Raw genomic sequence first — 13,655 nt, 5'->3', positions numbered from 1 at the left:
CTCATTTTAAAAATGAGTAAACTGAGGCTGAGAAAACTTAAACGACTTGCTTAAGATCAGATAGTTAAGTGTCTGAGGCTGGATTTGAATTCAAGGCTTTTTGACTCCTGGGCCAGTGCTCTATCCACTGCACCACCTAGCTGCCTATTGTACTTTATATACTTTATGCAAAGAATAAAAAAGTATTGTATAGAAACCATGAATCTCATTACATACTTTGGTTTTTTAAAGTATATATTAAATTCAGCACATTACTTCCAAACTCTTTCCTGATTATCTAAAATTCCTTCTGTGCATTTAAAAAACAATGCTTCATTGCCATGATTGCTTTCATTTCCGATTATATCCCTATTTTCTTCTACCCAGTGAGCCACTTGTAACAAAGATTAAAAAAGAAATGAAGAAAAAAGCAATTCAGCCAAACCATGTAACACATCTACTGAATCTGACAGCATATCAGCATATGCACAATAACGTTTTTTCCAAACATAAAACCATAACTAATTATAGGAGAAATGCTTAGAATCCAAGGAAGAGGATTCAAGAGTCTACTAAATAAGTGCCTTGGATTCATTATACCAAGATATCTAAGCTGAAGATAAGCTCTAGAATTTCCACATTGCAAAGTGCAATAATACCTATGTAAAAGAGGCAGTGTGTAACGGATGGAGAGCCAGGAGGGAAGCTGTTAGTGGGAGACCTAGATTCAGCTGCCATCTCTTTGTCAGTTCATGCAAGTTGCTTAAACTCTCGTTCTCTAGGCCGCTCTCAGACTGTAAGCTGCGGAGGTACTGGCCTGCATTGGTAGACGGAATTTCCCTGTTAGGGAGTTCTATGTATTAGTGAAATTGCAGATTCAGTCCCTAAGCATTTAAAATTCAAAGTTTCAAAATGAACGATAAGAGTAGGTCTTTAGTGTAGGTATAGTTTTTACAGATTTTTAAAAAACTGATTTTGAATCATTGCTTAATATTTAATTAAATTCAGCAGATGTTAATTAGGAAGCTACTATGTACTGGGCATTGGAAATACAAAGACAAAATGAAACCTTAGTCACTTCATTCTTAAAAAGGAAAACTAGCCCTATTTATTTCATAAGCTGTTAGGTTCAGGTAAGATAATAGATAGGAAACTGTTTTGAAAATTACAAAATCCTATATAGATATTATGTATTTGAATCACAAGTCCTTATTTGCAGCTTTGACCTCTCTCTTGAATTCTAGTCTTGCATTTTCAAGTGTCCGTTAGACATTTACATTTGGCTATCCTGTCACTATAAAATTGAATTTATCACCTTCCCCTCTTGACTCCTGTATTTAATGCTTCTTTGTAGTACCTGCAACATCTTATAAATACCTATTCTCAATATTTATTGATTGATCTTTGTGTTTAATATGTTGATAAAAAAAATTTCTTAACAGTAATTCCAGAGCCTTATAGGCAGCAAATATGACTTTAAGAGACAAGGCATCCAGTCTCAGGATCGTAGGATCTTAGACCTAGACTCGAAGAGACCTAAGATGACTTAAGACCTAAGAGACCAAGTCTGATGCCTTGGAAAGACCTCGATTATGTAAAGGAGCCGTAAATGTCTGTACCCAGATAAATATTGGGGTTTCTTCAATCAGATCATAGGGGAAATCACTGAGTTCGTTATTGCCCTCTTTCCTACGTATTCCCTCTGGAGCAAATGTGTAATCTGGGTGGAAGAGCTAACACTTACCATTCTCTCACTCTTCTGCATTGTCACCTGTTCAAATTGAGAGATGACATGAATTGGTCTTCTATGGTTTTTTGTAACCAGCTCTCTCACTGTTCTTTGTGTGGTTAAAACAAAAAACTGGAAGAAAGGAGAGTGGCATGTGATTGTTTAATGTAGTACTTAATTAAATTAGCTTTCTTCCTCGGTTTCTACAGTAAAATGAGACTTTTTACATTTTAAGTCTTTTGTTTGTGTGAACATGCATACCTTGTATTGTTTAATATTAGGTTAAATTTTGGATATGTAATAACCATAAATGTATTCATTAGATTATGCTGTGATGTACTTCATTACAGAAGGAGGAGCACTGGGTTTGAAACAAAAGACAGAACACCTGGCTTCTAATCCTAGCATTGCTACTTAATACCTGTGTGACGTTGGACAAGTTACTTCATTTTTTGGGCCTCAGTTTCCTCATCTGTAAAATTAGAGGGTTGACCAAATAGCCTCTAAAGACCTTTGGGCATTAAATCCTATGAGTCTATGCATATTTTCATCTAAAAATGGGAAGATTTTTATGGTTCTTATTCCTAATGAGCAACTTGGGCCAATTGGGCCAACCAACCTTGGTTTGTTGAACTGTGTCTGTTGATGCTGATCTCCACTCCATATTGCACCTGCAATTTTTTTTTTATTGTGAGGCAGTGGGGTGAGGTGACTTGCCTAGGGTCACACAACTAGTAAGTGTGAAGTGTCTGAGGCCAAATTTGAACTCAGATCTTCCTGAATCCAGGGCCAGTGCTCTACCCACTATACCATCTAGCTGACCCTTGCATCTGCAATTTCTAACAGAATCGTGACACTTCTAGGGAAATGTTCAAAACTGGTTAAGGTGGAATAAACATACTTGATGACTTCAGTATTTCAGGGATCCATGATTTTATCCATATGTGCACTGCCTTCCCCAGTGTAAAGCAAAACCCCTCCGTGCCATAGTAGATAGTTTTATGGGAAGCTATAACCAAAACCAAACAGAAATATTCTTGGATGGCTAACCTGCAACAGAGATGGGTTTCTCTAGACTCGGCTAGGTTCGCTCTCTGTTAATAGATATAAACCCGAAAGCTAGAAGACTTTACAACCTAGTAGAACTTGCCATAACTTGTGTTCTGCTGACAATAAAATTGAGCATCCAGGGTCACTAACATAATTAGATAATAGAATGAGATTTTACTGGCAATTAAGGGCCAAGTTGGCCCAAGCAATTTCAGGATATGAGCTATCCCAATGTTATTCTGGAAGATTGGTCCTAAGGTCAAGGATCAAAGACAGTTCAGAAGGTGGAGAGAAGATCTGAAGCTGATACAAGCAGAGTTCAGTCCAGTAGGCATTTAAATACCTATTAAATACGTGATAATATGCCTAGAAGAAAGTACTAGAAAGAATAGTCATTTCCTTCACAATTACATGTAAAGTGATAAGAGCAGGGAAATAGTAGAGGAGCATGTTTTGTCTACCAAGTACCTGATCATTCTTGTCTTGCTCTTTGTATTTTAATTTGACCATCTGAAAGCTTGTTTTTCAAGTCACTTCTTTTTTATCCCTTGAAGTTTTTTAGTCCATTGTCAAATCTTACCATTTCTACCTTCACATCATCCCTTGTATATCATGCTTCAGGTTCTGATCACCTCTCTAGTTTCCCTTCCTCAAGTTGTTTCACAATCCCACCCATTCTGCACTCAGTTGCCTAAGTGTTTTTCTTTTTATTCTTTAACAAAATTTTTTATTCTGAACTTTAAATACCAAAAACACTTTCTTCTTTCCATATAAACAGCTACATGAAACCATGCATCTCTGTTTCACATTCCTTTTTTAAAGTATATAATAAATTTTACGTATTACTTTCAAAACTGTCCTGCTTGTCTATGATTCCTTCTAAACATCTGTTCTCTTCTGTTTACTTTTTAAAATATCTTTTTTTGCATCATTATTGCTAGCCTCTCTGACCCTTAGTGCCTCACCCCCACTAAAAACCAATAAAAAGAGAAAGAAAAACAAAACCTTATAGACGTAGTCGAGCAAAATGAATCCACACAATGGCCTGTCTGAAAATGTATGTCTTTGCACCTTGTACCTGTTATCTCTGTAAGGAAGAAGCTACCAAGCTTCATCAGAAGTCCTCTGGAGACATGATTGGTTATATTGATCAAAATTCTTTTTCAAAGTTGTTTTTCTTTTCAGTGTTGCCCTCGGATAAATTGTTCTCCTGGTTCTGCTTTTTTTCATTCTTCAGCTGTTCACACCACCTAGATTTCTCTGAAATTGTGTCATCGTTTCTTGTAGTCCAATATTCTGTAACATTCACATGCTGCAGTTGTATTCCTTAGTTGTCTAAGAGTCAATCTAAGACATTCTCTTAGGTTTTTTCTTTTTTTATTTTTCCTTTCAGAATCAGGAATTTTGTTTTGCTTATTTCTGTTTTTTTTCCCCACCTCATTCTTAATGTTCTCTTCCTTATTCCACACCTCTGCCATCATTGCTTATTTGCTGAGTTTTATGTATTTCTACACACATGCCATGTGTGTTTTCAGCCCTCCTCTGTCCGTTTCAGATAAGGGTTGGGTTCATCTGGTGTCCACCTATTGCCTTCTTCCATGTTTGTACACTCTTCTTCTAACAACCCAAATTATAAAGAATAGCAAATTCCACTCTTTCCTTCCTCCTTTCCACACTAGCATATTTATTTTATACTCCTTTCACTTTTCCCTACTCCTCAGGACTCCTGGTTTTTTTTTTCCCCCTTGTTTAACTCCTTCAATACCTTTTGAAGACTTAAGGTTCTGAAGAGACACTTGTTTCTTTTGTACCTTTTAGAATGTTAGCACGACTCTGTCATATAGCACCTTCCAATTGATCAAAAATTTTTACTTTTTTAGGCTTTTTTTGGGCTCTTGTGTCTTTATTTCAAAGTTCTTACTCAGCTTTGGTCTTTTCAGGAGAAATGCTTGAAAGTCCTCTATTCCATTAAAGGTCCATTTCCCCCCTTAGCTTTGTCATGTTAATTATTTGTAAGCCTGTCTCTTTGGCCTTTTGAAATATTGTATTTCAAGATCTCTTTTATAGTATCAGCTGCCAGGTCTTGTATTACTCTAACTGCTTTTGAACTGCTTCTTTCCATATGCTTGCACTATTTTTTCCTAAATGTGGTATGGCTGTGGGACATTTCTTTTTTAGATTCCTTTCAGGAAGTGATCATTGGATTCTTTCTATGTCTTTTGACCTTCTAGTTCCAGTAAATTTGAGCAGTTTTTGTTATTTCTTGAAATATAATGTCTAAGCTTTTATTTTTAATCATGATTTTGAGGGAGTTCAGTGATTTGTAATTGATCTCTCCCTGACCTGTATATCAGATATAGTGTATCTTTTAAAAAGATATTTTTCAGTGTTTTAATTTTTGTTCCAGTATTTCTTGCTGTCTCATAGAGTCATTGATTTTTCTTTGGTCTTTTCTGGTTTTCAGTGAGTTCATTTCCTGGGTAACATTTATCACTTTCTCTTCTAAGCCATTTATTCTCCTTTTATTTCTTCCCTAATGATCTTTTCTTGCTCTCCCTCTCTTCCTTCCTTCCTTCCTTTTGTTCTTTCTCTCTCTCTTTCTTTCTTTCTTTCTTTCTTTCTTTCTTTCTTTCTTTCTTTCTTTCTTTCTTTCTTTCTTTCTTTCTTTCTTTCTTTCTTTCTTTCTTTCTTTCTTTCTTTTATTCATGTGTTCTTTGTGGGAAGTCTGTTTTTTCCTTCAAGTCTGCTTACAGTTTGTTAAAGAGTCATTTTTGCTTTCTTTTTGGAGATTGCTAAATTTACAATAATTTTTTATACTGGTTGGCATTTTCTTTGATTTAGTCATTTCTCCAGCTTTTGTTCCCTAAATGGGGCTTTGTCCCAGGACCAGACTCTGCACTCCGCTATGCCCTGAGTCCCTGGGATTCCTGTATTAACCTTCGTTTTTAAGGGTTAGAACAAGGATCACCCTGCATCTTTGAGGTTTAGGATCTTCAGGGTTCTCTCTGCCGTTGCTGGACGGTGTTAGCCAGCCCCTGGCCCTGGGCTGTCTCTGAGCACTGAGGGTCTGAGTGTTGCAGCTCTGCACTTGGTTTATTGTAGCTTCCACCTTCTGACAACCTTGGGGAAGTGAATGAATTTTTTGTCTACAGGAAGTCTCAAAGATTGTTTACTGAGTAGTATAAGGGGGTTCCTTTCTTCACTGATAGCAGGAAGCATCCACACAATTTCCTTGGGGAGAACTTGCGTTCTTGCTGCCACTGGATACAGAATCTTCTAGACTACAAGTATTCTGTCTCTGATTATGCTGGGATGCCATCCTACCCTAATGCTGTTGGAGAGGGCCCCTTCCTATTGCCCATGAGCTTCTGTCTGACATTTTATAAAATTCGGATGTGGGAAAAGTCACTTGCTATAGTTTGGCAGTGGATTTTTTGGTCATTATTCATTCTGGTGTAGATGTCGGGATTTTGCTTTTTGAGGGCTTCGTATTCTCATTCCTGATCAAGCCCTAACATGTAGGTCTGAGTGTTTTACCCACCTGTTCTTTGAGCTTCAATGTCCTCACCTCCAGCATTGAATGCAAAGTCTTCTGTTTGACATTTAAACGTTTTCATAACATGACCTTTTCCTACATTTCTAACCTTCTTATACCTTTTTCCCTTCCATATATTCTATGCTTCATAAATGTGGCCTACTTGCATTTCCTTAAACATAACCCCATCTCCTGTCTCCATGTCTTTGCAGTGACTGTGGGTGCCCTGTGCCTGAAATGCCCAGCACCTTTACCTCTACTTCTTCATTTCCATGGCTTCTTCAAGGCTCAGATTAAACTTTCCTTTCTACAGCCTTTCCTCATCCTCAAGTTGCTCCTTCTTTGCCCTTTCAGATTTCCTTCATTTATTCTGTATAAATCTAGTATTCCCTACTGAATTACATGTCGTCATCTCCATTAGAATGCATAGTTCTTGAGGGCAAGATCTTTGCCTTTCTTTGCATCCCCAGCATGTGGAACAGTGTTTGACACAGAGTAGGTGTTTAATGAGTGCTTCTTGACTAAAGGACTGAGGGCATGGGATTCAGTGTAAAAGGGGCTGATGGACATTAATTTCTTTTTAGAATTTTCTTTTTGCTCTGAAATGCCAGAATTTCCTTGAATGGTTATTTGCTGACCTGAAATCTAGAGCAGAATCTAACCTTCTAACTGAAAACCTAAATGTTATTTACTTGATTTTCCAAGAAACCATTAACTAATAAGTTAAGTTTATAGTATTTTCATAGCTGAAAGAGGATGGCTTAAAGGGGTATAAAAGTCTTTGTCTTTGAAGTAATGACAAGCATGGTTAGGGTGAACATAGTTTACTAAATCTAGAATATTTGAAATAGCTTTGAGCTTAAGAGCTGTGTTTCGGGGACGACAAGATAAAAATATGCCATCATTCCTGCTGTGTCTTAGTGAGTGGTTCTTACCCTGCTTCTTTCTCTTGTGACAGTCATATCTTGTGTCATTTGAAATTCAAATTATAAACCTTATTGTGGTGTAGGTGATCTTGGGTCTTAAGGGTCATGTCAGTGCAATGCACAATTCCTGACTGGTCTTTCTAGGCTGGAAAAGCATCATGAGGACAAGCCTAGCTCAGCCAGATAGATTACAAGTTAATGAATTTTTTGTCTACAGGAAGTCTCAAAGACTATTTACTGAGTATTATAAGGGGGTTCCTTTCTTCACTGATAGCAGGAAGTATCCACACAATATCTACATATTGTTGAAATTATGTAATATAACATTTTAAAATTTATTTTTCAATTACTAAGCATTTATTTTCTCTCCTTCCCCTGCCCCCAATTTAAAAGGAAAACGAAACCTTTGTAACATAAGCATAGTCAAACACAAAAAATTCTCACATTGTCTATACCCTAAAATGTATGTCTCATTTTGCATCTGAAACTATCACCTCTCTTTTCAGGAACAGGAATAACATAAATTATCAGCCTTCTGAAATCATGATTGGTCATTACGTCTTGCAAAGACTAACTTTGTTTGCCTTTACAACTTTTTTGTTTTTGTACAAATTGTTCTTCTGAGTCTGGTCAGTTGACTCTGTATCAGTTCATGCTATCTTCCCAGGTTTCCCTGAATCCATTCCTTTTAGAATTTCTTATGGCAAAATAGTATTCTGTTACTTTCATGTACCATGATTTGTTCAGCCATTCTCCAGTTGATAGGCACCCCCTTAGTTTCCACTTCTTTTCCACTACAAAAAGAGTTGCTATTATATTGTTATATTTTATTTTACAGGTTATTTGCCTCTTTCCTGTCTTATCCCAACTAAAGTTCTTTTGCTAACTGAACTTGCTTCTTTTTAAAAGAGCTAAGTTATTGAAGGCTTTAAAATTGAACCTTGAATACAGAACAGGGAGTTTTAAAACAATTTATTCAGAAAGGGTAACAAAAACATAAAAACATTTTCTTCCCTTATACAAAACACGGTGTTTCTGTCCTTGGGATTTTCAGCATGCAGTACTTATATAGTTACCTTAGGAAAAACAAAAATTAAAGAAGTTGATGAAAGAGCAGCTAAAACAATCAAGGAGATTTCTGGAGGGGAGGGTCCCTGTTACAGCAGGATAAAATAAGCTGTGGAATCTGATATTTGGAGATGAAGGCTGAGAAGGTGTAAGACTGACATCTTATGCAATGATAAAGAATAAAGGGTGAGTATCAAATATTCATCAAATACAAAGGTATTTGAACTAGAGGGCATCCCTTGAACATGCAGAGGAATAAGGTTAGGAAAGTAAAAGGAGAAATTATTATAACCAGGGAATTGGAATTCATTACCCCTCCCCTATAGTTAGTACAGGCAGGAATTAAGAATATAATTGGAAAGAGTTACGTTCATAAATAACCCATATTGGGTTATTAAGAGAAATCAGAATGTTTTTATCTACACGCACACCCCCTTAACATTTGACTTTGGTTTCAAGATTCCTGTGCCCTTCCACAGTAAATGCCTTGGTGCTTCTTTCTTTGAGTATTTAAGCAATATGAGGTAGATATCAACAGCAGGCAGTTTTTGCAATATCTTTAGAAAGAATTGTGTTGTTATTACTATTCCACATTTACATTCTTCTGCATGTTAGTATGATATATTTACTAGAGGTCCTTCAAAAAGGAAAAAAGACAAAAATATAGTTGAAGGAATTTTTGTTGTGTTTTAGTTCCAAAGGAAGGATCTCATCTGTCTTAACTAGCTGTTTCTGTGCTTCAAAGATTCTGTTCTTCTGTATACCTTATTTTAACCCTTCTGCTGGGACTTTTTGAATTAAGTTGCTGGCATTTCTTGAAGTCACACATTTATTAGGGTTGCCTGCTTCTTCCCTTTCTCCTCTCCTTGTTCACTATAAACATTCACTGTTGGGAAACTAGAAGATTATTTTTATTCAGTCTTTTCATATTTCTGCTGAGAATCTGTTTTCAGTTAGTCGTACTGACTTGGCCTGAACTAAAAATGGTAACTTAGCTCCCAAAGCACTCAGATTTGACTCTGTAGTGAATGGAGGCTGTGTTTTGGAAACCATCAAGTTTTTAGAGTCTAGGAAACTCAGCTGCTCTTGGCTAACTCTCTTGCAGTGTAGCCTTAGTGTCTCTAATCGTGTTTCTTCATTTGTAAAATAGGATTCATAAACATTGCCTGTTAAAACAATAGTGAAGATCTGTGTGACAGAATCACAAACTCGTAATTAGGCTCTCCCAGGGCATCTCATCTTACTCTATCTTCCTTTGCTTGAAGATCTCTCGTTGGAGGTAGCCACTACCTTCCATAGAGACAAAAGGGGTGGTCTTTCCCATAATATAACAGTGGTAAAGATGGAGTGCTACTGGGGGGTCTAGTCAGCATTCCTACTGTGCAGGACTTGGAGCCTCAGACCTCTTACTTAGGTATATAAAGCGTGTCGCTTCTCTATGGATCTGGCTCACTCCTGCACCCTGCTCCTATACCCACAAGTTAAGTTCCCAGTGGTAGATCACCATCACCTCATGGTTACCTTCAAAGGTTCTAGGAGTAATCCTGTTGAGAAGGGAACATTTCTCCTACTCAGCACTCTAGATCTTGAACCCCGATCCAATCAATGGATGTCACATCCTTCCACCAATGCGCTCTATATCTGTGGTGAGGAGTGGGCACCCCCTTATAGGAACCTGGCAGGGAAACATAAGGAATGAAAACCCATGTGCTTAGTTAGGGCAACTCACAGTTCTACAGTCTTCAGTATTACTGATCCATTCAGGAACAACTACATCATATGAAGCTGCTTCTCTTTTCACTGCTTGACTGTTAATCCTCACCACTCTTCAGCTAGGGAAATCTTTGCTACTTGGATAAGCCCTTTTAATTAACCATCTACCCTTTAAGGAACATTTAGAAAGTGTTAGCTCTTAATAAGAAAAACGGTTCCCATTAAGTTAAAGAATTGCAAGGCTCGTAAAATCAGCTATCTCTGAGTTATAGTTATTCAGTTATCTGAATGCTGCATGGTCCACTCACAACTGTGTTCTCAGCAGCTCAGTTCAGGTTCATTCTTCAAACAAATTCACCAGGATAAGCATAGAAACAACAAAATCTCTTGCTGCTTTTCCTTCTCTATCCAGAGGTGGCATTAGAGAGCAGCTAGCCCTTAAAAAAGCTTCACCTTCTCCCAGTTCTGCGTAGCATAGCCGGCATTGGAACTTTGGGCTAGTGAAATCAGGTCTTTTTCTGACCAGTCAGGAGTCACTCAACTAAAGCCTTGTTTCAGTTGACTGGCTCAGAAGCTGGCTAGTCTACCCTGTACCTAAACAAGAATCCCTACCAGGTTTTGCTTAGAAGCCTTTTAGAGAGGCAGAACAGAACCTATTACTTTCCATGGCCACTCTTGGATAGTTCTGATTATTAGGAAGTTTTTCCTAAATAAAATCCTAAAACTTCTGCCTGTTGTAGTTCTGTTTCTTGGGCCCTAGCAGAACAACACTGATCTCTCTTCCACATGACGGCCTTTTATCATGTTTTTTTTCTTCACACTAACCATCCCTAGTCTTTTCAGGTTACCTTAAAATGGCATATTTTTGGAACCTACCATCTGACCACCTGCTTCTGAACCTAGTTTAGCTTATTAATGACCTCTGTAAAATGTGGTACCCAGAACTGGACAGTCTTCTAGACGGAGTCCAGCAGAACTGTGCTGGATGGCATGTGCATCTTAATGCAACCTAAGATTACCTGAATTTGGGGGGGGCTGCCATATCATTTGACTCATTTTGAATTAGTTCTTTTTTAGACAAAATTCTGTTTGTCCACACTTACTCTCGTATTACGGAAATTGATTTACTTGAACACATGTGTAAGACCTGATATTTATTCCTATTAGATTTCACCTTATTAAAATTAACCTGACATTTTAACCATCCTGGCTTTGTCATTCATTGTGTCAGCTATTTCTTCCAGATTTGTGCTAAGGATAGGAGATAGATACATATACATAGATACACATACATACATGCATGCATGCATGCACACGTGCATATACACACATTTACACACATGTGTGCCTTGGTTGATGATAAAGGTTCAGCAGCACAATGCTAACCACAGACCTCTGGTGTGCCCCATTAGAGGTCTCCTTCCAATTTGACATTGATCTATTAATGATTATTTATATTCCTTAGAAGTGTTTTCTGGATTTCTTGTCACAATGTCGTTTTGGCCTAGAGATGGGTAATTCTCAGATCGACAAGTCTTAGGAAATTCTGTCATGTTCTGTCATGCCCAAGGAAGATAGCAGACTTCTCTTGTTATCACAAAATGGCTGGTTGATTCAGTACCACTTAGTAGAGAATCCCTTACTACTACTATTTATCCCTTTATTTTCTGACTCTTATATGATCTGTTATTATTCAGAAGCTTCTGTGGAGCCTCACTGCCTTTCTTTGAAATTATACTTTTTTTCCCTTTCCTTCTTCTTCTTTGTCCTCGTCGTCATCATCGTCTTCTTCTTCTTCTTCTTCTTCTTCTTCTTCTTCTTCTTCTTCTTCTTCTTCTTCTTCTTCTTCTTCGGCAAAGCAATTGGGGTTAAGTGACTTTTCCAGGGTCACACAGCTAGTAAGTGTCAAGTGTCTGATCTGAGACTAGATTTGAACTTAGGTCCTCCTGACTCCAGGGCCTGTGCTCTATCCACTGAGCCACCCAGCTGTCCCTACTGCCTTTCTTTGAAAGACAAGTAGCTGTTTACTCCTTTCTTTTCTCTTGTATGTCACAAAATTTGTTTTTCTCCATTTTTTTTAGAAGCATCGTCTTTAGTCCTCTTTCTTCTACTAGTAACTCTTGTGGCCAGTTCCCCAGAAGAATGTATTTTCCCTATTTATAAAATGAGGAGATGGATGATGTCAATGCTTTCTTCCAGTGCATGTTGGAAAGAACCCATAATTTGAAATTAGAGGATTCAAACACAGGTTCTCTCACTTTTTTTTCTTTGTTTTTATATTGTTGTGCTGCCATTTTTAAAAGAAACATTTCTTTCTTTCTGATAACCTGTAAAGTATGGAGGTATTCCTCAAACCTTTTTATGTCTTTTCTTCTAGGAGGGAGGTTTACTTGGAACGTAGATGACAGAGCAAGGAAGACAAAGTTTGCTATGGTCCCATTATTTTTGGAAGCACTATCCTTAGTCCTTTCTCTTTTGCTAGTTCCTCTTTTACCACTTAGGTCGCCTAATTTCCCTGAGCCTTTTCCTCATCTGTAAAATGAGGGGATTCAGCACCATTGATGTTCCCTTACACTTTCAAATCTATTGTACTATGATTATAGCCTTTGGTTTTATATGTGGAAGGATTCCGCAAACTGAGGTATCAGGTAACATGTGATGAATCATTTCCATAGCTTATTATTTCCATATATTTCCACATAGTGGAAGCCAGGCACAACTGTTGACAGATGCTTTTACTTTCAATGATATTTATTTATTGTGATCAGATTTACTATCATACTTTGATGCTTGGCTAAATCCTACTAGTTTTCTTGTGATATGAACTGCCCTCTGTTGGTCAACATGTGTTAATCCGAATTGATTAAAATAGCTAAATTTTTTTTTTTCCCCTCTCTTAAGATTACCAACTCTGCTGATAGCAGAATGTGTACTGGTTTACATGACGCCGGAGCAGTCAGCAAGTCTTATAAAATGGGCAGCCAACACCTTTGAAACAGCGATGTTCATAAACTACGAACAGGTAACAATCTGCAACAGTACGGACTTTATGCAAGATGCCAGGGGGCATTTATCCCTTCCCTTCCTTGTTTCTCCTTTTCCATTTTCTCTATTTTCTCTATCAATATTCTTAGGTGTTTATCATCTTAAAAAGCTGCTTTCCTCATACTGTTGACTCTTCTGTTACAGTCAACACTAATCCCTTCTTGAAAACTTCTTGTTGTAGATTCCATGACACTTTCTTTTCTGATATCAGGTGATTCTTTATTTACTGCTCTGACCTTCTCTGTCTCCTTTACTGACTCTTACTCCTACCCTCTGTCTGTGCCTGTCCACTCAGATTGTTTCTCTTCTGCCCTTACTTTGTCACTGAGCATATCTGACTTATTTTATCCATCATCTTTTTGTTTACTTCCAAATCTATATCATTTGCTATGGCTTATGTTCCAGTCCTATATAGCCATGTACTACCTGGATTTTAATTCTGACTTTTCCAGTGATTAGCTGTTGGAAATTAGAGAAGTCAGTTAACTTTTTTTTATTGTTTGTAAATTGTGGAGGTTCACTTTGTATTCTTTAAGGTTCTTCTCAGCTCTAAAATTCTTTGTTTTGCTACCCAGAAGGCTTACCAGCACCTCAAATTTCACACATCTGA

General features: G+C 37.5%; 1 protein-coding gene across 2 annotated transcripts in view; it reads left to right on the top strand.

Annotated features, from left to right (window-relative positions):
- LCMT1 (leucine carboxyl methyltransferase 1) overlaps nt 1-13,655 on the top strand; it is an 88,272-nt gene that overhangs the window by 59,127 nt on the left and 15,490 nt on the right. For both annotated transcript variants that reach the window (XM_020995556.2, XM_020995558.2), the window contains exon 7: nt 12,902-13,022. In XM_020995556.2, the coding sequence (XP_020851215.1) occupies nt 12,902-13,022 (121 nt within the window). The remainder of the gene's footprint in view (nt 1-12,901; nt 13,023-13,655) is intronic.

The sequence above is a fragment of the Phascolarctos cinereus genome, unplaced genomic scaffold (assembly GCF_003287225.1).
Source record: "Phascolarctos cinereus isolate Bilbo 61053 unplaced genomic scaffold, phaCin_HiC Scaffold_4;HRSCAF=312, whole genome shotgun sequence".
NCBI classification, from domain to species: domain Eukaryota; kingdom Metazoa; phylum Chordata; class Mammalia; order Diprotodontia; family Phascolarctidae; genus Phascolarctos; species Phascolarctos cinereus.
The sequence above is the reverse complement of the archived record's forward strand: the minus strand, read 5'-3'. Positions and strand labels throughout refer to the sequence as shown.